A 25,507-nucleotide genomic window follows, 5' to 3' on the forward strand; every position below is an offset into this window, starting at 1 on the left:
TATGAGCCCACTTTCAAGACTCTTCATCTTCTGTCCTCAATATTTATTGCTTTTTTTTTCTTTTTTGTGTTTACACATTTGTTGTTTGTCTTGTTCTGTGTGATATTTGATTCTATAATGTTTCTTTGTATTTACTGTGAATGCCAACAAAAGATGGATCTCAGAGTTGTTTCTGGTGACACATATGTACTTTGATTTTTAAAAAAATTACTTTGAACATTGAGGTATGTTACCAGAGAAGGAGAGAATATAAGTGTGGCAGTGTTTCTTCCAGAAATTGACTGGAAGAATTCCTCTAAAGAAATAAGATGAAGTTGTAATAAAGAAACTAGATTTGCTATCTAGACTAATTGCCAGGCATATAATTATTTTATCAAACTCTACTATATTGCACTACTTAATTTGCACAAGCGGTGGTAAAGGCTCTAATAATTGTACTTTGGTCAAAGTATTGTTTCTTTTCCAAACTTCCTTGTTGTCTGGTAACTGTGTACCTTAATAATTTTGCAAATATTAATTTGCAGGGTATGGATGACGTTCAGGTTCGAAGTGCAGCCACTGACATATTTTCCTATTTGGTTGAGTATAATCCCTCCATGGTACGAGAGTTTGTCATGCAGGAAGCTCAACAAAATGATGATGTGAGTATTTGGAAACTCCGATTGCAAAAAAAAAAAGTTTGAACTCCACTGGGATGGTCTTTGTTGCATTACACGGATTAGATGGATTATTACAAATTTACTGCCTATTTTAGACTGAGATATCAATGCATTGAAAGTAGCAAGATAAAGTGATTTATTATTAAAGAATGTGGCTACAATACTACTTATGAGAATTGTGCACGTCATCCAGAACAGCGGATTAGCAGCATTGTCTTTCAAAGGAGACGTTAATCAAAGGTCTATCCTCTCCTCTGGAATTCCCATTACAAAAAAAAACTGCAGAGTGAAGTGGAAAATTCCTCCTGTGTCCTGGCGTTTTTTTTTCTTCCATCAGATGTCAGACGAAGGAACCAAATGAAATTATATTAAGTTTTCTAACAGTGCAAATAATCTGCAAAGGTATGAATGGGAAGTAGGGTTTGGCATTGAAAATTGAAGTCCACCAAGCATGCTCCCTGCTTAAATCATGGTCTTTTGCCCTTAACTGCACTCTACTCCAGAAATATTTTGTAGCATTAAATATACTTATTACTTCCTTTTGACACTGCTCTGGATGGAAACTTCCAAATAACTGTAACCTTAGAAGAGAATAAGTTCCTCCTAATCTTTCTAAAGTCACTGGCAGTTCCAGTCACTCATGGGACCAGTATTCTGGTGGAAATCTTGAACAACAAACTCAATGCTGGAGGAATTCAGCAGTCAGGCAGCATCTTTAGAGGGAAATGAGCAGTCAACATTGCGAGCATCAGTCCTGATGAAGGGTTTCGGCCTGCAAAGTCAATGTTTATTTTCCTCCATAGATGCTGCCTTAGAGTTCCATTGACCCATATTTGATCCTGGCCTCAATGGTCTGTGTAGAATTTGCACCTTCATCCTATGACAATGTACATTTCCCTGGGTGCTCTAATTTTCATCTATCTCCCAACGGTATACAACTCGTGTGCTTATTGGCCACTGCAGTTTTCCCCAGGTGTGTTGGTGAGTGGTGGAATCTGAGGAAAGTTGATAGGAATGTGGGAGAATAAAAATATGTCATATGGGATTAGTGTAGTTGGGTGTTTGATTGGCCTATGTGCCCAATCTGTACTGTAGGACACTAAATGGAAAATGTACCCAAACAACAAAGAATAAAGGGAGAGATGCTCCCTGAATTGTTCAAAAGAAAACAATTTTTATATCCATAGAATTGAGATTGAAGTGTGCATAAGTGAAATTATAAGTGAAGAAGTAGAAACCGTGTTGATACCTAGGTATCTATTCAATTGGCAGTTGAAATAAAGGCACAAATTAGACATATAGGAACAAGTTAGAGATTTAGGATTACAGTTCCTGTCCTTGCAGAGGATAAATATCAAGTATTTCTGAGTGGTACTGTTTCTATTCTTTGAATGTAAATAATGTAAATTTTCTCTGTTCTTGTGCTTGTTAAGGCAGGGGATGTTTGTAATTTCTGAAAAGTCCATGAACACTACCTGTTAAGTTGTTCAGTGGTATGTCTTGCACTTCTGAGCTGAAAGCAATAAATTTCTGCTGTTTCAAACTTGTGCTTTAATTTACATATGTGGTATAAACATTACTGATGTAGCAGGATGGCACATGATGTTCAGGGGAACTTGAAGACGGTGACATAACCATATCCTTAAATATTTGAACACATAAAGCATAGAACAATACAGCATAGTTTGGCCCACAATATAAACCTACTCCTTGATCACAGTTCTCTCCTACACAGCCCATAACCCTAATTTTTCTTACATCCATGTCCCTATCTCGCTGTCTCTTAAATGTCATTTTTGTGTCAGCCTCTATCATTGCCATTTGTGGTAGAATTTATGAAGATGGGACTTTGTCTCTGTAGTAGTCAGTCTTATAAGTACCAACGTGTATAGATACATCTGCAATAGACTGAGATGAAGTTGGAGTAAAGTTTCCTTCATATTGCTTCCCTCGCCAATGTTGCAGATTTGGTCCTCAGCTAGAGTGCTTTCTTTCTTTTTGTTACTCAGTACTTCTTCCAGATGGAGGTCAACATGAAGGTGTGCTAATACAGCAGCTGAGGGAAGGGCAGTGGATGGTAAATAGGTGGTTTCTTTACTCCAGCTTCACCTGAAGACATGAGATGCCATTGAGTCTGAAGTTAATGCTACGGAGTTTCCTCCTCGCTCCTTCATGTTGCTTACCACAAGAGTGCAGTTACTCTGGGGGTATAATCAACCAGTTGGGCAAAACCAACCTAGGCTAACAGTAGAGAACAGATTGTTGGCTGAGACTCTTAAGTGCTTCCTCAGTCAATTGCTTTTCTAATGTGGAACAGTTCTCCCAATATGCATATCAATCTCCATTTGCTTTGGAGGAGGACTTGTGGGGCCAGCTGGTCTGTGTATGCAGCCTGTCCCTAGTTCAGTGCTAGCTGTTCCTTCCAGTTTTATTTTTAGGTTTAGACTTAGCACTGTGGTCTAGCTGAGTGTACTGTTTCAACGGACGGTTAGAAGTCTATACTGTTGCTGTGTTATAATTTATTACAACCTGTTCATTTCAAGATCACCATTATTGCTGCTAGCGTTTCACTATTTAATTCTCTAAATTTAGAGTCCTGTTACTATGATTGGGTGATTCATCCAAGTGGCTGGATTAATACCTCTAGCAACCACATTACAAGCATTCTTATTCACTGTAACATGACAGATTTTAATCCCAGGTTTTTTGAGAGCCAATTTGAGTGGTGTAATATACTGAGGTAACATTTAGGGTCAGTAAAATATGTAAGGGCTTGTTGAGGGCTCTGAACTTAAGCCATTCAAATTTATTTTGTTTGGAACTGTATAATCAGTTTATTTCTGGGTTTTTTTTGTAAAATTACTGATATTTCTGAAAAAGGAAAACTATAAGATTTGTCATCACTGACTTGTATGATGTGAAATTTATTTTGCAATGGCAGTACAGTGCAAAGACAAAATTATTGTACATTACAAAAATAAATTGTGCAAAAAAATCACGTAGTGAGCATAAACTGTTCAGAAATCTGATGGTCAGAATTGTTGAATATTGCTGTTTGGGCCCCTGTATATACAGTTGCAAGAAAGTTTGTGAACCCTTTGCAATTTTCTGGTTTTCTGCATTAATTACTCATAAAATGTGGTCTGATCTTCATCTAAGTCACAATAATAGACAAACACAATCTGCCTAACTAATAACACACAAACAATTGCACTTTTCACATCTTTATTGAACATTATTTAATCATTCACAGTCCAGGCTGGAAAAACTGTGAACCCTTGTATTTAATAACTGGTAAAACTTCCTTTAGCAGCAGTAACCTCTACAGGAAACCAAATGTTTCCTGTAGCTGCTTATCAGACTTGTCTACGGCGATGAAAAATTTTAGACCACTCCTCCGTACAAAATTGTTTCAGTCAGAAGGGTCTCAGTCCGAAACGTCAACTGTACTTTTTTCTGCCGTAGGTGCTGCCTGGCCTACTGAGTTCCTCCAGCATTTTGTGTGTGTTGCTTGGATTTCCAACATCTTCAGATTCTGTCTTGTTTGCTGTTGTTAATTTACTCTTGTTTCAGTTCATTTTGTTGCATCATCCAACTTCTATTAAGCTCCAGGTGACGGACTGCTTCCCTGACAGTCACCTGTAAAATGTCTAGATACAATTTTGAATTCATTGTTCCCTCAATGATTGCAAGCTGTCCAGACCCTTAGGCCGCAAAGCAACCCCAAACCATGATGCTCCTTCCACATGCTTCACAGCTGCATAGAAACATAGAAAACCTACAGCACAATACAGGCCCTTCTGCACTCAATTCTGTGCCGAATATGTACTTAGAAATTACCTAGGGTTACCCAGAGCCCTCTACTTTTCTAAGCTCCATGTACCTATCCAGGGGTCTCTTAAAAGACCCTATTGTATCCATCTCCATCACTGTCGCCAGCAGCCCATTCCACGCACTGACCACCCTCTGCGTTTTAAAAAAAAACTTGCCCCTGACATCTCCTCTGTACCTACTACCAAACATCTTAAAACTGTGCCCTCTCATGTTAGCCATTTCAGCCCTGGGAAAAAGCCTCTGACTATCCATACAATCAATGCCTCTCTTTATCTTATATACCTCTATCAGGTCACCTCTCATCACTCCAAGGAGAAAAGGCCAAGTTCAGTCAACCTATTCTCATAGGGCATGCTCCCCAATCCAGGCAACATTCTTGTAAATCTCCTCCACAACGTTTCTATAGTTTCCACATCATTCCTGTAGTGAGGTGACCAGAACTGAGCACAGTTCTCCAAGTGGGGTCTGACCAGGGTCCTATAAAGCTGTAACATTACTTCTCGACTCTTGAACTCAATCCCATGGTTGATGAAGGCCAATGCACCGTATGCCTTCTTAACTACAGTGTCAACCTGCACAGCAGCTTTGAGTGTCCTATGGACTTGGACCCCAAGATCCCTCTGATCCTCCACACTGCCAAGAGTCTTATGATTAATACTATATTCTGCCATCATATTTGACCTACCAAAATGAACCACTTCACACTTATCTGGGTTGAACTCCATCTGCCAGTGGTCAGCCCAGTTTTGCATCCTATCGATGTCCCGCTGTAACCTCTGACAGCCCTCCACACTACCCACGACACCCCCAACCTTTGTGTCATCAGCAAATTTACTAACCCATCCCTCCACTTCCTCATCCAGATCATTCATAAAAATCACAAAGAGAAGGGGTCCCAGAACAGATCCCTGAGGCACAGCACTGGTCACCAACCTCCATGCAGAATATGACCTATCTACAACCACTCTTTGCCTTCTCTGGGCATGCCAATTCTGGATCCACAAAGCAAGGTCCCCTTGGATCCCATGCCTCCTTAAACTTTCTCAATAAGCCTTGCATGGGGTACCTTATCAAATGCCTTGCTGAGGTGAGGTTTTGATGTTGGTGTGCAGTGCCCTTCTTCCTCCAAACATAATTGTGTGCATTTCTGCCAAAAAGTTCAACTTTTGTCTCATCATCCAGAAGCGCTGTGGATCATCCATGTGGTCTTTTGCAAACTTGCAGCATTGTTTTTTTGTGAAGAGCAGCAGTGGTTTACTCTGTGGTGTCCTTCCATGAGCACCATTCATGTTTAGTGTTTTTCTTGTAGTGGACACATGAACAGAGACTTTAGTAAGTTCTAGAGATTCCTGCAGATCTTTTTGCTGTTACCTTGGGTTCCTTTTCACCTCCTTCAGCACTGCACGTTGTGCTTTTCGTGTGACCTTTGCAGGATGCCCACTCCTAGGGCGAATAGTAACAGTACTGAATTTTCTCCATTTGTAAACAATTTCTCTTACTGTGGACTGCTGAATGCTCAGGTCTTTAGAAATGGTTTTGTAGCCTTTTCCAGCTTCATGTATCTCTACAATTCTTCTAAGGTCCTCTGAAAGTTGTATTAATTAAGGCATGATGCACATAAACAGATCTTTCCTGAGAAGAGCAGGTTCTGTCAGTAACCTGACTTTGTGTCTTTTATAGGACAGGGCACCTCTGCCACCCACACCTTCAATCTCATTTCATTGACTGGAACCACCTGACTGCAAAAAGTTTTTGTAGAAGGCATTACCCGAGAGGTTCACATACTTTTTTGAACCTAGACTGTGATTGTTTAAATGGTGTGCTCTGTATTGACGAGAAGTATAATTCTTTGTGTGTTATTAGTTTAGGCAGATTATTGTGACTTAGATGACGATCAGACCACATTTTATGAGTAATTAATACGGAAAGTCAAATAATTGCAAACTTTTTCTTGCAACACGACATCCTTTCCGCTGGTAGTAATGAGAAAAGGGCATTGTCCCAGATGGGGAAGGTACTTGGTGATAGATGCTGGTGATCGTTGCCGCCTTATTGAGCCACCACTTCTTGGAGATGTCCTCAATAGACAGGAGAGTTGTTCCTGTGATGGAGCTTGTTGGGTCTACAACCTATGCAGCCATCTACAGCCCTCAATTATTTATTTTTGTAAAATGCCAATAACGTTGTCCACTCGTGAACCAACTCGGCATTCTGAGTGATAACCTGGGCCATTTTAACTCCAAAAAGTATCAATTTAACGTTCATGAATTTCTGAATAAAACATTTCTCATAGAAGAAAATTTTGTGTTCTCTCAATAGATTTGCACCAATCTCACGCTAAAAGATGTTACACTAAAAGATATTCTTTGTGGAACTAATGTATCATTCTGAAAATATTGCATGAGAAAGATCATTAATTGTGTGGTTGAATGTTTGCATGTTAAGGATGATACGTGGCATAGCATAAATTCACAGGATATTGCTAAATGAATGTAAATCTGTTAAATGGTTTAGTGTAAGGAGTCATCAGTATATTTTGTTTTATTTAGGAAGGGGAAATGTCTCATTTTCCTTCCACCTTTCCCCCTCCCCAACCATTCAAGCGCACATTGTTGTCATTACACATTGGTAATTTAGGGGAGTTGAATCAATGCAAGAAAATTATTGGTGCTTTAGTCAGTTCTGTAGTGCTTCTGCAGTGCAGCAAGGTCTAGAGAGATAATGCCGAGTATATCTCAACAGATATGATCTTGAATGGAAAAAGAAACTACTCTGAAATATGAATATCAGTCATATCTATTCCTTAGTTTTTTGTAATTGAGCGAATAAATACACTTTTATATTGTTGCAGTTGATCATAAAATTAAACAGGGAAAACCGTCTTGATGCTTGAACAATACATACTTGGAATAGCCCTCTTAAGTATTTGGCTCAGTGGCAATATTTGTATTGGGCTTGGCATAATAGCCAGTCATCTAACTCCATAAAGGAAATGCTTTGGCTAACAATTGAACGACTGGAGCGATATGCCCTACATGATGCCACCTATTTGTTGGCTTCTCCTTGGATGATATGCTGGGATAGAAGAACAAAATGTCACATCTTGAAAAAATGCATGTTAATTTAATTACCTTTTCAAAAACTGCCACTGCTTCTCAAATCTTACTAAATAGTGCAGTGCTTACCACAGGGAATAGTTTATGTGAAAAGGTTATACAGGTTGACCTTCTATAATCTGGCACCATTGGGACCTGAAGAGTGCGGATTAGTAAAAATACCGAATTACAGAAGGATCACATTAAGCAATACCTAACTGCCTGATCATACCTTTAAAATATCAAAGGATTCAAAGGTTCATTTAATATCAGAGAAATGTATACAATATACATCCTGAAATGCTTTTTCTTCGCAGCTATCTACGAAAACAGAGGAGTGCCCCAAAGAATGTTAGAACCCCTAAGTTCCCCCACCCGTCCTCTTCCCTCCCGCGCGTAAGCGGCAGCGAGCAACAATCCCCCCTCCCAACCGGCAAAAAATAAAGTGCACCCTCTACCAGCGTCAGCTAAGCAATAGGACATAGACTTGCAGTTAACCCCCGCCCAGGGATTCGGCGCTGGGCTCTTCCCTCTTCACTCGCAGTTACTGAGAAAATCCTCGTTAGTTTCTTTTCCTCTGCTTAGTTAAATGCTTAAATTCAGCGGGTGACCATGTCTGATCTGAGGTCGTAGGCAGAAGGGAACGGAGCGCCAGCCGGGCGACACCGAAGGGCAGTGCACGACTGCCGGCAGGCGGGTGAGAACGCGGACCAACCCAGCACGCACCAGCTCCCCCGCCGCTGGCAGGTGAGACAGGTGGCTGCGCCTCACGCAAATGATATTAATAAATGCAGGAAAACAAGCAGGAACCGCCTGTCTGTGCTTACAAGAGCGCACCAACACATGATCAGATCTAGCGCAATCAAAACAACGCGCAGCAGATTGGTACAGTGGCCTGGAAAATTTGAAATTACAGTTGCGCGGAAAATTTGAAATCAGTGCAGATTATCGAAGGAACCGGATTACAGGTAGTCGGATCAGAGATGGTCGACCTGTATGTGTTCATGGAGAAGTTTGGAAAGCATGTGGCAGAAATGTTGATAGTATTAGATGAAGAAATGCAGGAGAAGGCTGATGTGGATGCAGACCTTTGTTGGGTATCATATAATTTAGAATTGGTCTTTTTGGAAGCTCTGATTCTAAATCTTATTAAACTCAATTCACTGTCAGAAGCAATTGAAACTTAAAATTTACTAAAGCTTATGATAGAGACACAAGATTAACACACATTCTAAATATGGGGTGCTGCAGATGCTAGAACTCCAGAGCAGCATGCACAAAATGCTAGAGGAACTCAGCAGGTCAGGCAGCATCTGTGGGGAGGGATAAACAGTTGACAGTTTGGGCCGGGACCCTTCATGAGGACTGGAAAGAAAGATAGCAGAAGCTAGAATAATAAGGTAGCAGGAGTGGAAGGAGTAGAAGCTGAGAGGTGAAAGGTGAGACCAGGTGTGAAGGAAGGTGGGTTGGGGAAGGTGGGGGATGAACTGAGAAGCTGGGAGGAGATGGGTGAAAAAGGTAAAAGGCTAAGGAAGAAGGAATCTCATAGGAGAGGACAGTGAACCATGGTGAGAAGAGAAATGGTAATAGTGGAGTTGGAATGGAAAGGGAGAGAAGGGGATGGGGGAAAATTACCACAAATTAGAGAAATCAATGAAATCATTCCTTCAAGTTGGAAGCTACTCAGATGAGGTGTTTCTCCTTTAACCTGTGATTGGCCTCATCATGCCAGTAGTTGGAATGAGAATTGAAAGTAGAATTAAAATGGGTGGCCAGTGGGAAACTCTGCCTTTTGTGGCAGATGTAGAATAAGTGCTCGACAGTTATTTGGTGCATCTCTATCAATGCGGCTTCCTACTCTACAGTCCTGTCCCAATCACTGGTTTCCCTTCTATGCCTCCTCAAAACCTTTTCAAATGACCATTTCCCTTGTAGATCTACTTGATTAAGTGCTCCACGTTTCTGAAAAAGGCAAGATTACACCCAGTATTGTTGAATGTGCCTTTTGTAATTGTAACCCTTATTCTCTGTTTTAAAAACTTGTACACAGTTGGAATTATCTTAGTTATGAACTGTACAGTTCTGGATAGAAAATCTTGTTCTTTTTTTCATTCCATTCTTCTGATTAAGCTGTCACATTTTTCATGACTTGTGCCTGCACACCAAGGTCTCTGTGCTCCATTGAATTTGTTAATTTTATCGTGTACTCCATTTTTGTACTCCAGAGTAAACCGATATTCATTTTGGTTTAATTACAGTATTGAACACTAGTTATATAAGATATACTACTCTATATTTGGATGTTCCAATTATTTGCTCTCCTTTCTTTGAATAAATTACTTGAGGCAAAAAAAAAGAGTATAGCTTCAAGTATAGAATAGCTTATCTGTGGAGTTAGAACATAAAATATTACAGCATAGGATTGAGTGCTTTGGCCCACAACGTTGTGCCAAACCAATTAAATTAGTAATCAAAAGACCAATGAAACTAACTGTTCTGCCTATACAATGCCCATATCTGTCCATTATCCTTACATTGATGTGCCTATCTTAATGCCTCTTAAAAAGTCCCTAATGTATCTGCCTCCACCACCACCCCAGCAGTGCATTCCAGGCGCTCACCACTCTCTGTGCAAAAAAGAACTTGCCTCTTTCATCTCCTTGAACTTAACCCCCTCTCATCTTAAATGCATGCCCTCTACTATTTGCATTCCAACACCAGGAAAAAGATGCTGTCTGTCTACTCTTTATATGCCTGTCATAATCTTATAAACCTCTATCAAATGTCCCCTCAGCCTCCATCGCTCCAGAGAAAACAACCGAAGTTTGTCCAACTTCTCATTATAGTTCATGCTGTCTAATCCAGGCAGCATCCTGGTAAACCTCTTCTGCGCCCTCTCCAATGCTTTAACATCTTATAAACATGGGGCAACCAGAACTGTATCCTTCTTAACCACCCTATCACCTGTACAGCTGCTTTCAAGGGTTGGGTTCCAAGATCCCTCTACTCATCAACACTGTTAAAGATCTTGCCCATAGCAGTATACTATCTCTTTACATTTGACCCACCAAAGCCAGTTCTGAGTCCAAAAGGCCAATTGATCATTGATTGCACGCATCTTTATCTTCTGAACACTTTTCCCATGAGGGACCTTGTCAAATACCTTACTCAGATCCATGTAGGCAACGTTCACAGTTCCACCTTAATCAATCAGGAAGGCAGATACAATGTTCTTTGGTCGGAGGGTGGTGAACATATGGAATTCATTGCCCTAGACATCTGTGGAAGCCAAGTCATTGGGATAGTCGCAGTTGATAGGTGCTTGATTAGTTAGGGCTCTAAAGGATGCAAGAAGAAAGCAGAAGAATAGAGTTGTGAGTGATAATAAGTGGAGTGGAAACTATAGAAAGGGTGCAGAGGAGATTTACAAGGATGTTGCCTGGATTGGGGAGCATGCCTTATGAGAGTAGGTAGAGTGAATTCGGCCTTTTCTCCTTGGAGCGGCGGAGGATGAGAGGTGACCTGATAAAGGTGTATAAGATGATGAGAGGCATTGATCGTGTGGATAGTCAGAGGCTTTTTCCCAGGGCTGAAATGGCTAACATGAGAGGGCACAGTTTTAAGGTGCTTGGAAGTAGGTACAGAGGAGATGTCAGAGGTAAGTTTTTTTACGCAGAGAGTGGTGAGTGCATGGAGTGGGCTGCCGGTAACGGTTGTGGAGGCAGATAGAATAGGGTCTTTTAAGAGACTCCTGGAATTGTACATGGAGCTTAGAAAAATAGAGGGCTATGGGTAACCCTAGGTAAGTTCTAAAGCAAGTACATATTCAGCACAGCATTGTGGGCCGAAGGGCCTGTATTGTGCTGTAGGATTTCTATGTTCTAATAAATCAATCATGGTGGAGCAGACTCAATGGATGAATGGCCTAATTCTGCTCCTATGTCTCATGGTTTATATGAGAACTTTGGTGAGCTTGACAGTGTTGATATGGAGAGCATTTTTCCTCCTCTGAGAGAATCTGGAGTTAGGGGGTCACTTTTTAAGGCAATTGAGTCACTTGTTTTTTCTCCCGGAGTTCACGGGTCTTCAGCGTGCTCTTCCTGAAGGGATGGTGACAGCACAGTCTGAACCTAAGGGTAAAAATAGATAAGTTCCTGATAATCAAGGGATTGAAAGGTTACTGCAGGTGAACAGTGATGTCTAGTTGAGGTGATAATCAGATTATCTATGATTGATTTTATACAGCCACACATGGTGGACTGCCCAACTGCCCTACTCCTTCTGGTTAGTATCTACAATTGCAAAGTTATATGTCGTGGAGATTGCATTTCATTCTGTTATTTATGATCAAATCATCCTGAAGTCCATCGGGAATAGGGCAGCATGGTAGTTTAGTGATTAGCAAGACCCTGTTACAGCTCCAGCAACCCTGATCCAATTCCTTCATTGTCTGTAAGAAGTTTGTATTTTCTCTCCATGTCTTGATGTTCCAGATTCCTCTCACATTCCAAAGATGTATGGGTTGGGTTAATCAGTTGTGGGCGTGCTGTATTGCCACCTAAAGCATGGCGATACTTGTGGGCTGCCCCCAGCACATCCTCTGACTTTGTTGGTTGTTTGGTACACACAATGCATTTCACTGTATGTTTTGATGTACATGCATGTGAGAAAACAAGCTAATCTTTGTAATACTGTTCAGCAACAAAAATCATTTGATATTTGAGTTTCGCAACAACACTGATAGAATGCTGATAAAGTTTAAAATGGCATTTGAAGAATTTGTCCTGGTGAAGGGTCTTGGCCCAAAACATCGACTGACCTGCTGAGTTTTTCCAGCATTTTGTGTGTGTGTGTTGCAAAATATTAATTTATTGTAAACCAATGGTCTTGGACACTTCCAAGCATCATTGCAAACAAATAAGCAGAATACATATGTACAATAACCTAAATTTGTCATCGTATGTGAACTGAAATGACAAGAAAAACAAGAATGAGTGAACTTGTGCTATTTTTATTGTTTAGTTCTTATATAAAAACCTATATGCTGCGTTTGTTGTATAATTATGGTTATTCATCCACTATTATTGGGATAAATATGTGGCCACTTAATCAGTGCAGAGTTAGACGGGTTTGTATTTTGGTTTAAGTATGAAACTCATAGCTATTGTTGTGCTTTGTTTTAGGATATCCTCCTCATTAATCTCATCATTGAACATATGATTTGTGATCCAGATCCTGAGCTTGGCGGTGCAGTCCAACTTATGGGACTACTCCGCACTCTGGTTGACCCTGAGAACATGTTGGCTACAGCCAATGTAAGTATGCCTAGGTCTCATTCTGTTTTTCACTTGTGTTTTTTTTTACATTGCATTTGCTATTTTATCTGTTTATTTTTATAGCTAATACAGTGTCGGTTTCATTCCCTGACACTTACAGCCTCAAGAGGACATAACTTTAAGATGATTGGAGGGGAAGTATGAGGGAAGAGGGGTGTCAGAGGCGAGTTCTTTACTCAGAGTGTTGGGTGCATGGAATGCCCTGCCAGTGGTGATTGTAGAGGCAGATACATAGGGCATTTAAGAAACTCTTAGGCGCACAGATGATAGAAGATGTAGGAAGGAAGAGTTAGATTGATCCTAGCATAGGTTAAAAGATTGGCACAACACCATGGGCCAAAGAGCCTGCAGTGTCTTGTAATGTTCTAAGTGTAGCAAACACCTTGATCTCCACCTCTTTCTAGTTCAAGATATGGAATTGTTTTGTGATTTTTTTTTTAAGTATCTGACAAAGAAGGGAATACAGAATAAGTTCTGAATAACTTGCTTGAGCACATATTAATCCATTGTACTAATGGGCTACATCAAGTTAGACCACTTAGTGTCAGGCAACAGCACCTGTGGTACCCACCTACACAACCAGATTTTTTCTGGATGTGAAAGCTCAAAGGAGATGACCCTGCACACATCGTACAAGGCAGAGAATTCCCTTGAGCTACTACTAAGCCAGGTAACTGTTCCTGGAAACTGTTTTCTACATAAAGCTATTTCCAATTGTGATCTAGCCAAGTACTGAGTTTAAATTGTATTTTTGAAGGTGATTTAAGTTGGTGAATTGGTTTATTATTGTCACATGTGCCAAGTACAGTAAGAAACTTTTTGTTTTGTCTGCCATCCATACAGATCTTTTCATTATGATAGTGCATTCAGATAATACAACAGAAAACAAGAACAGAATGCAGAATAAAGAATTCCATTTACAGAGAGTACGGGCAAACAATAATGTGCAAGGGCCACGGCGAAGTAGCTCATGAAGTCAAGGGTCCGTCGTAACATACTAGGGAATCATTTAAAAGTCTTATAGCAGTGGGATAGAAGCTGTTCTTGAGCCTGTTGGTATGTGCTTTTAGGCTTTTGTATCTTCTGCCTGATAGGAAGGGGGATTAGTCAAAGGAATTATTTCACAATTTAACAAACCTTTAGTCCCTTATATAAGATGGGTTTATGGAAAAATTAGTGAATTTAGGGTGAATTATTAAGTATAGCTTGGGTGAATTCATGAAGTGCTATTAATCTATAAAAACACAATAGTTCCCTCTGCTGGGTAACTGAGGAATAAAACAAACAGTTGCCCTTTTTGATTTTGATTAGTTTGGCACAATGATGGCTATCATTATTATTCTATTTAGAGAGGACCGGAGAGCAGTCCTTTATTGGCCATTTCTTGGTAGTATTGCCAAAACCACAGAAGTTTTTTCTGATCTGACCTGATTTGATCACAAATCAAACAACTGTAGATGCTAAAATCTGAAAGAAAGACAAAAAATGCTGTAAAAATGTTAAGGTACTCAAGTAGCATCTGTAGAGAGAGAGAGGGAGAGAGAAACAGTTAAATTTTCAGATCAATGGCTTTATCAGAACTGGGAAAACTTTAGAAAACTTAACAGTCATCAAATGCTACAGCATCGATATTGGCACTTTGGCTCATCTAGTCCATGGCGCACTGTTATTCTGCCTAGTCCCATCAACCCGCACCTGACCATAGACCTCCATACTCTACTCATCCAGGTACCCATCCAAATTTCTCATGTCGAAATTGAACCTGCATCAACCACGTCCACTGGCAGCTCCTTCCACACTCACACCATCCTATGAGAGAAGAAATTCCCCTTTCAATTCCCAATAAATATTTCATCTTTCACCCTTAGCCCATGATCTCTAGATCTAGTGTCACCCAATCTCAGTGCTTGCATTTACTCTATATATATATATATATATATATATATATATATATATATATATATATATGACACAAATGATGGTGATGCCAACTGAGATGACAGAAAAATTTTGTACGTTGCAACTAATCAGTCTGTGGCAGTTATAAACATAGGATGGTGAATGAGAATGGTGGAGGGGAGGGAGTTGGCAGGCAGGGCAGAGGGAGTATCACAAAACTCACCATTCGCTGGGAATTCAGTTATTAGATTTAGGCTGGTACATCAAACTAGTGTCCAGTGAACTGTCTTCATGTGTTGCCTGGTGTTTATCTTCATTTCTATATTATAAATGATATTTTTTTACAATATCAGCACTGTTTGCATGTAATAATTTGCTGTAATTAGGAATGTTTAATTTCCTTCCGCAGAAAACAGAGAAGACTGAATTCCTCAGTTTCTTTTACAAACACTGCATGCATGTCCTGACTGCCCCCTTGCTGGCGAATACCACTGAGGAGAAGCCCAGCAAAGGTGAGCCATCTCCGTATAATGGTCAGTACCAATCATCATCTTATCTTCAGCCTGTGGCATGCAAATACACGTTTATTTAAAATGTTGAGTGGTGATGAAGGTACTTTGTCCGCTACTCAAGTCCTAGCATTGCCTGTTTCTAAACTCAGACAGCAATGACTGGAGAGCTTTTCTTGTCCATTCCAAGGCAGAATAGCTCAGCTGAGGAATGGAAACCGACAATGCAACCCTCATCCCAGATATGCTGTCAATGAATCAAATGTTATTTGTTTCATTCCAGATCAAAAGTAACCATACTTAGTGATTTTCTAAATATTTGGAGAATGCTTCCTCCTGTATTTAATTGTTACTTTCCTGAATTATGAATTTCACTTGGTCTTGGAAAAATGCAAAAAGTCACCTCTAAGTGTAATTCCATGGGGTATGCACTAAAGTCTACATGACTGGTTGTCTGTCCTATCCGATGGTGACAGATTTGTGCAGTTCTTTGTCAAATACGTGAACTTCACGATAAAACCCCTTACTGGGGAGGTTTTAAAGTGGAAAAGCTGTTGCACTAGAGCAGTTCCTCTCTGTACCTTGGAAGTCCAGGTCCAGTGCTACAGACAGTTGTCACAGCTGGGGTCCTCCTTTGTTGCAGTGGATGACCATGACTACTTCTGTGTCCTGTCATGTCCTTTGCTCTCATGAAGCATTATAGGACTACCTTCCTGGCCATTGGATCTTACTGTTGATCTCATCCACACAGTTTGCCAGGTCTGACTTCACATTTTAGGACAGACATCTGGCTACCCACACCTGGTTTAGCCCGGCTACTGAAGTGATATACTGGGGTGTGGAGACTGTTGCATGTGACAGGTGCAAGCTGAGTGTCTGTTAGGAACTTTCCAAGGATAAGTAAACCTCCCCAGAATGGGACACAACGAGCCCCTTCACCAGTGGTGCTGTCTCTCCCCGGACACCTGAAGGCTACAGAGCAGTCAGTTAAAAAGAGATTTTTTTTGGTGCAAGACAGCATCAAGCAGCAAATTCTTCAGTGCAAGATGGCTATTTTCTAGCTTTTTTTTAATAATCAAGGTCAAGAGTGGAATTACCTCAGTGACTGCTTTTCCACTTTAAAACCTCTCTGGCACATGCTTTTATTGTGTAGTTCACATCATCGATGAAGAACTGCACAAATCTAACTGTCATTATCGGATACTACTGGCAACCCATCATGTCTTTTTATTAATACTGTAGTATAGTTTGAACTTGTGAAGCATGCTTCAGAGAACTAGCGGATAGAGTTAGCTCTGGTGTATATGAAGTTGCACAATATGTAAGATATAATAAATAAATTTAGTATACTTTGGACTTGCATTTGTACAAATTAAACATGCCAAATTTATGAATGCATTTTTGAATGTTAAATTCTCTACATAATTTGCTTGGATTTGTTATGGCAAGTTTCTTGGGAAAACAAGCCATTAGGTTGCTGCAAACCAAATTACTGATTTTAACTAAGTGCCTTGAAGGAGGTTGTAGCAAGTACTGAACTTTGCTAATTAGAAGATTGCTATTTCTTTCTAAATTTCTTTTGTGTTTCTTTAGATTTAAGGCCCCCCCCCCCACCCATGGCTGTCCCACTTTCTCACCCCACACCTCACTTCCTAGCCATGTTCCCCACATTCCAGTGTATTATACTGTTGGATTTGATAGTCGTTGTTGATCACATCTCCATAATTCTAAATGTTTAAACATACTGGATTGGCATGTTGTGTTAGAAAATGGAGCAATGTGGAATTTCAAAGTATACAATCTTCTGGCTTGTTTAGTAGTTTTGAATTTGTTTTAAAAATGGTTCCAGTTGAGCAGAGCTGCTGTTGTCAGAACTTGTAGAAAATGTATTCAGTACATTGGCAATTGATAATGCCATTAGTTTTTCTCTTTAACAATCTTGTTGCCACATTCATGTGGTTCTGTTCCTCCCTCACTCCAAAAAAACCACACACAGCCCTGATATTCTATGCAGTCATTCATAACAATGATTTCAATGATACCAAACCTTTGGGTTTTTATTTGGCTGCTCCTAGAAGTGCTTCCTGTGCTAGACCAGAAGTGAAGGACTTCATCTGGACACATCTGCACTAAGCTGTACCAAAGAAGAAACTAGTGATGTCACCCTTGCCCTTAAAAAGCCATAGGTATGTAGAGGTCTGACATCAGCTGCTTTGCTCAGCACAACTGTAAGAAATGAACTCACTGTTCCTCCTTTACAACAGAGTCATTCAGTACTATTTCAGAAAGGAAAGACACCAACTCAACTTTGCATTTGATGAGCAAGCAGTAGTCAATATTCAGTATAACTACCTGCTTTTCTTCCTTAAGTAGGAAGTACACTACAATTTAGTTTTCACCATCAATCACATCTTTATGCTAGGAATGTTACTGAAAGGGATGTTCCAGATAACCACTGAAACTTAGTTATTTAACATAGTTATGTTTGTTATGCACAAATTGTAATTTGCATAAGGAGTAGATGCTGCCTGTTTGTCTTCCTTGTTTTTGAGAGGAGCCATCTAAAATCAATAAAGGAAGTTAAATCAGGATCGGATTTATTATCACTTACACGTTATGAAATTTGTTTATTTGTCTTTTTTTGTGTTATAAACATTTCTATCAGTTACAACAGAGAATATAAAAAGTAAATATTGTAAAAAGAAAGCAAAATAGTGAGGCACAAACAAGAGAAGCTGGAAATCCAAGTAATGCACTCAAGATGCTGGAGAAACTCAGCAGGCCAGGCAGCAGCTGTGGAAGAGTAGAGCTGACATTTCAGGCCAACACCCTTCATCAGAACTACAGGAAAAAAGATTAAGAAGATGTGGGGAGGGGAGGAAGAAATGTGAAGTGATGGATGAAACCAGGAAGTGGGGGGGAGGTTGTTGGGGAAGGGGTGAAGTAAAGAGCTGAGAAGTTGATTGGTGAAATCAGTATTGGGCTGGAGAAAGGGAAATCTGATAGAAGAGGACAAGGCCATGGAAGAAAGAAAAGGGGGAGGTGCACCAGAGGGAGGTGCTGGGCAGGTAAGGAGATAAGGTAAGAAAGGGAAAAGGAAGTGGGGAATAGTGAAGCGGGGAGGGGGACATTACCAGAAGTTCAAAAAATAGATATTCATGCTATCAGGCTGGAAGCTACCCAGAGGGAGTATAAGGTGTTGCTCCTCCAACCTGAGTGTGGCCTCATCGCAACAGTAGAGGAGGCCATGGACTGACATGTTGGAATGCGAATGGGAAGTGGAATTTAAAATGGGTGGCCATTGGGAGATCCTGCTTTTTCTGGGTAATTTTCATAGGGCTTTCAGAAATCTGATGGCACAGGGGTAGAAGCTGTTCTTATAATGTTGAGCATGCATCTTCAACTTCCTGTACCGACCGCCTCTCTGATAGCAATGAAAAGAGGGCATGTCCTGAGTGGTGTGAGTCCTTCATGTTAGATGCTTCATTCTTGAGACACCACCTTTTGAAGATGTCCCCAATTGTGGGGAGGGTTTTGCTCATGATCGAAGTAGCTGAGTTTACAATCTTCTGCCGCTTTTTCTGATCCTGTGGTTGGGCGCCCCATACTAGCTGGTGATGCCACCAATCAGAATGCTCTCCATAGAACATCTGTAGAAATTTGCTAGAGTCTTTGGTGACATACCAAACTGCCTCATATTCCTAATGAAATATAGCCTCATACATGCCCACTTCATAATTCCATCAATATGTTAGGTCCAGGATGGATCTTCAAATATCTGAATGTAAATGTTGAAGTATGCCTGAACTTCTAAAAGGATTTACTTAAATTATTAGTAGACCAATTTCAGTAGATACCATGGGCAAGACTTGGATATAGACCATGTACTGGATCCAATAAAGAACTGAAGTACCTCAAGGAAAGCCTCCACTTACAGTAAAAGTCCTAGCATTGTAGACATAGAGGCAACCGTGGTTTTTTAATGGGAGTACAGCCCCCACTGCAAGATCAATAATGGTTGACATTCACTGTGAACATTGATAAGGGGTTGAATGCATTGGAAGTAAATTCTTTGGGGGAGATCGTTAGAGATTTGGATGTTAGTTAACATATCACTTTTCAGGTATGGGAAGGTTGAAATCCCAATGTCTCTGAGTCCAGGTTCGCTGGAGGTCAAAGACGGCCTGTCCAGGGGTTGGAGAACTATGTATGTGGGAGGGTAGGTGTAAGGGAAAAATGGGGTTTGTTTTTCACTTATTGTTTTGTTGCTTTGTATGTTGTGTTTTGTTATGTTCTGTGTTCTGCTGAGCATTGTCAGCATGTAATGTTGGTGCCAGAATGTATAGTGACACTAGCAGGCTGACCCAGCACACTCTCAGGTGCGTTGATTGTTAACACAAATGACACGTTTCATTCTATATTTTGAAGTATGCATGATAAATAAATTTAAATCTTTAATTATCAGATACCTTGAAAAATTGTGAAATCAACTATTTCCCCCATCTTAATGCTTATTAGAGAGCACTTGGACAACTCTACAATGGGTCAATATATTTAGCTTGGTCACAAGTTGTTTGTAAGAGTGGTTCTTTATGCTTTAAGAAAATATTAGGGGATATTAAGAAATGAAAGCTGTTTTGATGGAGGAGAATAAAATAATTAAATCTATGTTCAGATCTGTCAAAATAGAAGGAATAAGAACACGCAGTGCAGTGTGCTAATAAGAGATTTAAAGCAAATTTAGGAGGTATTTCTCCAATGAGGATGCAAAAGGCTGTAGATTCTAACTGCTTCATTCTAAACACTCACCCAGCCCCCCCTCCCCTTTACCATTCTCCCACCTGGTTCCTCTCATTACCTATCTGCCCTATCTGATTCCATAAATTCCAGCCTGGTCCACTATCACCTCCCAGCATCTGTTGCTATCTCTACCCTTCCCTCATCCATCTGCCCATCGATCTCCTTTACCAGCATCTGCTTCACTTTTTCACCACCGCCCCCCCCCACCCACCACAGACTCTCTTAGACCATCAGTCCTGATGTTGGGACTTGACCTGAGTTGTCAATTATCCTTTTACTTACACAGATGCCGCCTGACTCGCTGAGTTCCTCCAGCAGTTTGTTTTTATTTCGCTGATGCATTTAGTCATCTTCAAAGCAATCAGAGTTAGGACAGATTTTGATTAAGAAGCCAGCAGCCATTAACAAAAAGAGGTGATGTTTTATAACGTGGCAATCCACCTTCAGTCGTACCAGTTGTGACACTTTAAATGAACATGCAGGTGATGCTGTGAGGCAAGGTATTTAAAGTAATTTAATGAAACGTTGAAATGTTTGTACTTCCATTAGTCAAAAGAAAGTTCAACTGCTTTGTTTACATCAGTCAATTTCAGAATTGACTTGTTTGTTGCCTTTTCCTTTAGGTAGCTCACTCTCCCTTCCTCTATCAGAACTGGTCACTCCTGCCAGTCGTGTTCCAACCCTGTCTCACCCCTTCCTCTCACTTCTTTAAGATGGCTATCTTCCCTCTACACTCTCGGTCCTGATGCAGGGTCTTGGCCAGAAGCATAGACCATCCCTTTGCCTCCACAGATTCTCCCTGACACACTGAATTCCTTCAGCAACACACACAAAATGCTGGGGGAACACAGCAAGTCAGGCAACATCTATGGAGAATGAATAAAAAGTCGATGTTTCAGGCCACGACTCTTCATCAGTACTGGAAAGGAAGGGGGCAGAAGCCAGAATAAGAAGGTGGGGGGGAGGGGGAGGAGTACAAGCTGGCAGGTTATAGGTGAGACCAGGTGAGGGGAAAGGTTTGTGGGTGGGGGAGAAGGGATGAAGTGAGAAGTTGGGAGTGGATGGGCAGAAGAGATAAAAGGGCTGAAGAAGAAAGAATCTGAGAGTGGACCATGGGAGAAAGTGAATGAGGAGGGACACCAGAGGGAGTTGATGGGCAGGTGAGTAAAAGAGAAGAGGTAAGAGGGGAAAAAGAGAAGTGGAGGGTGGAGAAATTGCTAGAAGTTCCTCCGGCAGTTGCCTTTTGCTCCAGATTCTATCATCTGCAATCTCTTGTGCCACCAGGCAGCCATTATGTTGGTTGAGTTTTGTAATTCTTTTGGTATAGTCAGATGTGCAGGGCATGTCTCATAGCCTCACCATTTACAACTCATTACACAAAGAAGTTTAATGTGCTAGAAACCATCTGTGTTAACCCTTTTGGACTTGCCCAATCAGTGATGTTCCTTTTGTTCTGACCATCCCTCCTCTACAGCCACTACTGAGAACTAACTTGTTTTTGTCTTTAAACACAAGTGATTCTGCAGATGCTGGAATTCTTGAGCAACACACACAAAATGCTGGAATCTGTCAAGGTCATCTATTGTATCCAATCTTCCATTGCAGCCTCCTCCACGTCGGTGAGACCCGACGCAGATTGGTGGATGGTTTTGTCGAGCACCTTTACTCTGTCCGCCGCAAAAGGCTGGATCTCCTGGTGGCCACCCATTTCAATTCAACTTCCCATTCCCATTCTGATATATCGGTCCATGGCCTCCTCTACTGCCATGATGTGGCCAAACTCAGGTTGAAGGAGCAACACCTCATATACAGCCTCCGGCCTGATGGTATGAACATAGATTTCTCAACTTATAGTAATTTCTACATCCTTTCCCTTCTCTCTTTTAACAATCCCCATTCTGGCTCCTTTAAACCCCTTCTTTTCTCCTCACCTACCCATCACCTCCTTCCTTTAAAGACCTGATGAAGGGTCTCGGCCCAAAGCATCAACTGTTTATTCCCCTCCATAGATGCTGCCTGACTTGCTGAGATCCTCCAGCATTTTGTGTGTGTTGTTTTTATGTTTTCCAATTTTGACAAATAGACCAGGACCTGAAATGCTATTTCTCTTTCCACGGATGCTGCCTCACCTGGGTGTTTCCAGCTATTTTTTAATTTCCATTCATTAGCAACTGCATTTTTATTCCCTGTTTCTTCTTATCTTGTTGCTGTCGTTTGAATCTCTTGCACATAATGTTGTTTTATTTTTTTTATAACAGAATTTAATAATAATTGTTAGATTATTTATGCATTGTCATAGTTATAATGTACATTATCAGGTGAAAGTTAATCACATCTGGACAGTTGTCATTGAGTGACTCTTAATGTTGGTGTGTTGAATGTCTAATTAAATTTGTTGAGGTTACTTTGAAATTATAAAAGTTTAAATGTCTTCTATAACATTTTAAAGGAACAAATGGTTAAACAATAATGATGATTACAACATGCTGAAAGGTTAGCTTTGTTTTTTGCTAGTGTTGAGCAAAGTATGTGGATTTCAAATTTTTTTAATCATCAGCGTGGGTAGTCCCTTTCTCAAAGAGGTAGTGTGTTGTGATGTCAACTTCAGTGTGCTGAAATACAGCTATGTGGAGATGGAATCTAAAATCTTCTAGCAGACAAGTCTGAAAATCTGGTAGTTGCTTCCTTGACAAGATCATATAGCCCCATGTAAGCAGATTTCAGCTTGCTGGAAGAATTACTATACAGCAGCGGTCCCCAACCACCGGGCTGCAAAGCATGTGCTACTGGGCCGCGAGGAAACGATATTATTTGGTGGTATGAAGCAATATGAGTCAACTGCACCGTTCCTCATTCCCTGTCATGCACTGTTGAACTTGAACATAGGGTTGCCAACTGTCCTGTATTTGCCAGGACATCCCGTATATTGGGCTAAATTGATTTGTCCTATACGGGACCACCCTTGTCCCGTATTTCCCCCGCTAAGGTAGAGCATTCCTATGAAGCCTTTTGTGCCGAAATGGCATAAAGTGAAGAAGCAATTACCATTAATTTATATGGGAAACATTTTTGAGCGTTCCCAGACCCAAAAAATAACCTACCAAATAACACATAAAACCAAAAATAACACTATCATATAGTAAAAGAAGGCATGATATGATAAATACACAGCCTATATAAAGTAGAAATAATGTATGTACAGTATAGTCGGGAAGATGAAGGCAAAACCGATTTGTGGAAGAACACCGGCATGTAGCGCATGCAGACACAGGTACCCGCGCAAGGCTTCATGGTCATCATGGTCTTTCCAGGGGTAAAGTGTCCGGGATTTGACTGCTACTTTTGTCCCTTATTTGGGAATGAGAAAGTTGGCAACCCTAACTGTAAAAGACATGCTGAGGTGAGTTTAACCCTACTTGAACAACCCCACCCCGGTTAGCCGGTCCGCAAGAATATTATCAATATTAAACCGGTCCAGGGTGCAAAAAAGGTTGGGGACCCCTGCTATACAATATACCAGTTATTGTATGTCTTTCAGCTTACTAGGAAATAAAACACATCAAAATGCAGAAATACAAGTGATTCTGCAGATGCTGGAAATCGAGAACACACACAAAATGCTGGAGTAACTCAGCAGGTCATGTAGCAGGGAATAAACAGTTGACATGCAATTGTACCATTTAAAATTCCCTTGCTATCTTAGCCTGCATTTTCCGTAGCTCTTGCATCTTCCATCTTCCAAAGTACACCAAAGTATTTCACAAAAATATTCATTGAAAGCTGCCACTCATCAAATAATGCAGACATATTCATATGACCAAAAAGGACTGGTTTTAAGGCTGCATCTTAAGAGGAAGAAGGGCTAGAATTTCATTGCTTGGTAATTGGCAGCTGAATTCAGGGCCTCAGAGAATAGTAGTTGAAAATTGAATTGGAAAGTTTGGACAAACTTGGGTTGTTTCTTCTGGAGCATCAGAGGCTATGGGAAGGTCTGAGAGATGTTTATAAAATTGAGATTAAAATTAGCTGTATTTGTCACATGTACATCAAAATATACACTGAAATGTGTCGCTTGTGTCAATGACCAACACAGTCCAAGGATGTGCTGAGGGACCCCACAAGTGTCACCATGCTTTTGGTGCTAACGTAGCACGCCCACAACTCACTAGGCCTAACCCATGTGGCTTTAGAATGTAGGAGGAAACCAGAGCACCCGGAAGAAGAGCACATGGTTACAGGGAGAACGTACAAACTCCTTAAGAGACAGGCAGGAATTGAATCCCTGTCCTTTATGCTAACCACCACGCTACTGTGATTGAGAGGCATAGATATGATAGTGATCTGGTATCTTCTTCTCAGTGTCACGTTGTTTTAAGGTATGTTCAAAGATGTGTGGAGCAACTTTTTTACATTAAAAAGTGGTGGGTGACTAATATACTCCTGGGGAGGTGATGGAGGCAAATACAGTAGGGTTTAAGTGGCTCTGAGATAGGCACATGATCATGCAGAGAATGGAATGATATAGACATGGTGTTGTGGGGAAAAAGGAATAATTTAGTAAGGTGTTTAATTAGTTTGGCACATCTGTGCCAAAGGGCCTGTTCCTCTGCGGTACTGCTCTATTTTCTAGAGGTACAATTGATGGGCTCATTCTGTGTATGATGCTCTGCTAACTTGTTCATATCACACCCTGATGGTGTCTAAATCATCCTGAGGCAAAGGATAATAGTGTTGCTCAAAGAACTGGGTAATGATTTTGAATGAAACAAAGACGCTACTTAGAGGTCATCCCTGGGTAACAAATCGGTTGCACGTTTTTACAAATTCCATTTGAATGTTGATTTTGTCTATGTCTGGGGGGAAAAAAAAGTACAATCACACAATGTGATAACCATATAATATTTCAGTATGGATTTGATGGACTGAAAGGCCTGTTTGTGCTGTAGCACTATGACTATACCTCCAGAGTATTGTAATCAATGGCATAAGGCAGCTTAGAAAGAACAATTAATAAAAGTGGAGGCAGAGGTAACATTCAAATTTAATATAATTATGGGAGCTTGTTCATATCTGCAGATGTTCATAAAGGCTAATACAAGGGGTCATAATTTTAAGGCAAGTGAGGGAAAGTATAGGGGGAAATGTCAAGAGGTAAGTGTTTTACCAAGCGAGTGCTGGGTGCATGGAACACCTTGCTAGGCGTGCTGGTAGAGGCAGATACATTAGGGACATTTAAGAAACTGCTAGATAGGCACATGGATCATAGAAAAACAGAGGCCGTTGTAGGAGGGGAAGTCTTAGATATAGTAGGTTCAAAGGTTAGCAAAACATCATGGCCATAGGGCTTCTACTGTGCTGTGTGTAATGTCCTGTGT

General features: G+C 40.6%; 1 protein-coding gene across 5 annotated transcripts in view; it reads left to right on the forward strand.

The window, feature by feature from the left end:
* smek1 (SMEK homolog 1, suppressor of mek1 (Dictyostelium)) overlaps positions 1-25,507 on the forward strand; it is a 131,392-nt gene that overhangs the window by 90,625 nt on the left and 15,260 nt on the right. For 3 of the 5 annotated variants that reach the window (XM_072272658.1, XM_072272643.1, XM_072272675.1), the window contains exons 7-9: positions 525-641; positions 12,772-12,903; positions 15,233-15,356. In XM_072272658.1, coding sequence (XP_072128759.1) covers positions 525-641; positions 12,772-12,903; positions 15,233-15,356 — 373 coding nt within the window. The remainder of the gene's footprint in view (positions 1-524; positions 642-12,771; positions 12,904-15,232; positions 15,357-25,507) is intronic. The other 2 variants (XM_072272666.1, XM_072272652.1) reach the window with 1 other exon arrangement.

Source organism: Mobula birostris, chromosome 1, assembly GCF_030028105.1.
Source record: "Mobula birostris isolate sMobBir1 chromosome 1, sMobBir1.hap1, whole genome shotgun sequence".
Classification (NCBI taxonomy): domain Eukaryota; kingdom Metazoa; phylum Chordata; class Chondrichthyes; order Myliobatiformes; family Myliobatidae; genus Mobula; species Mobula birostris.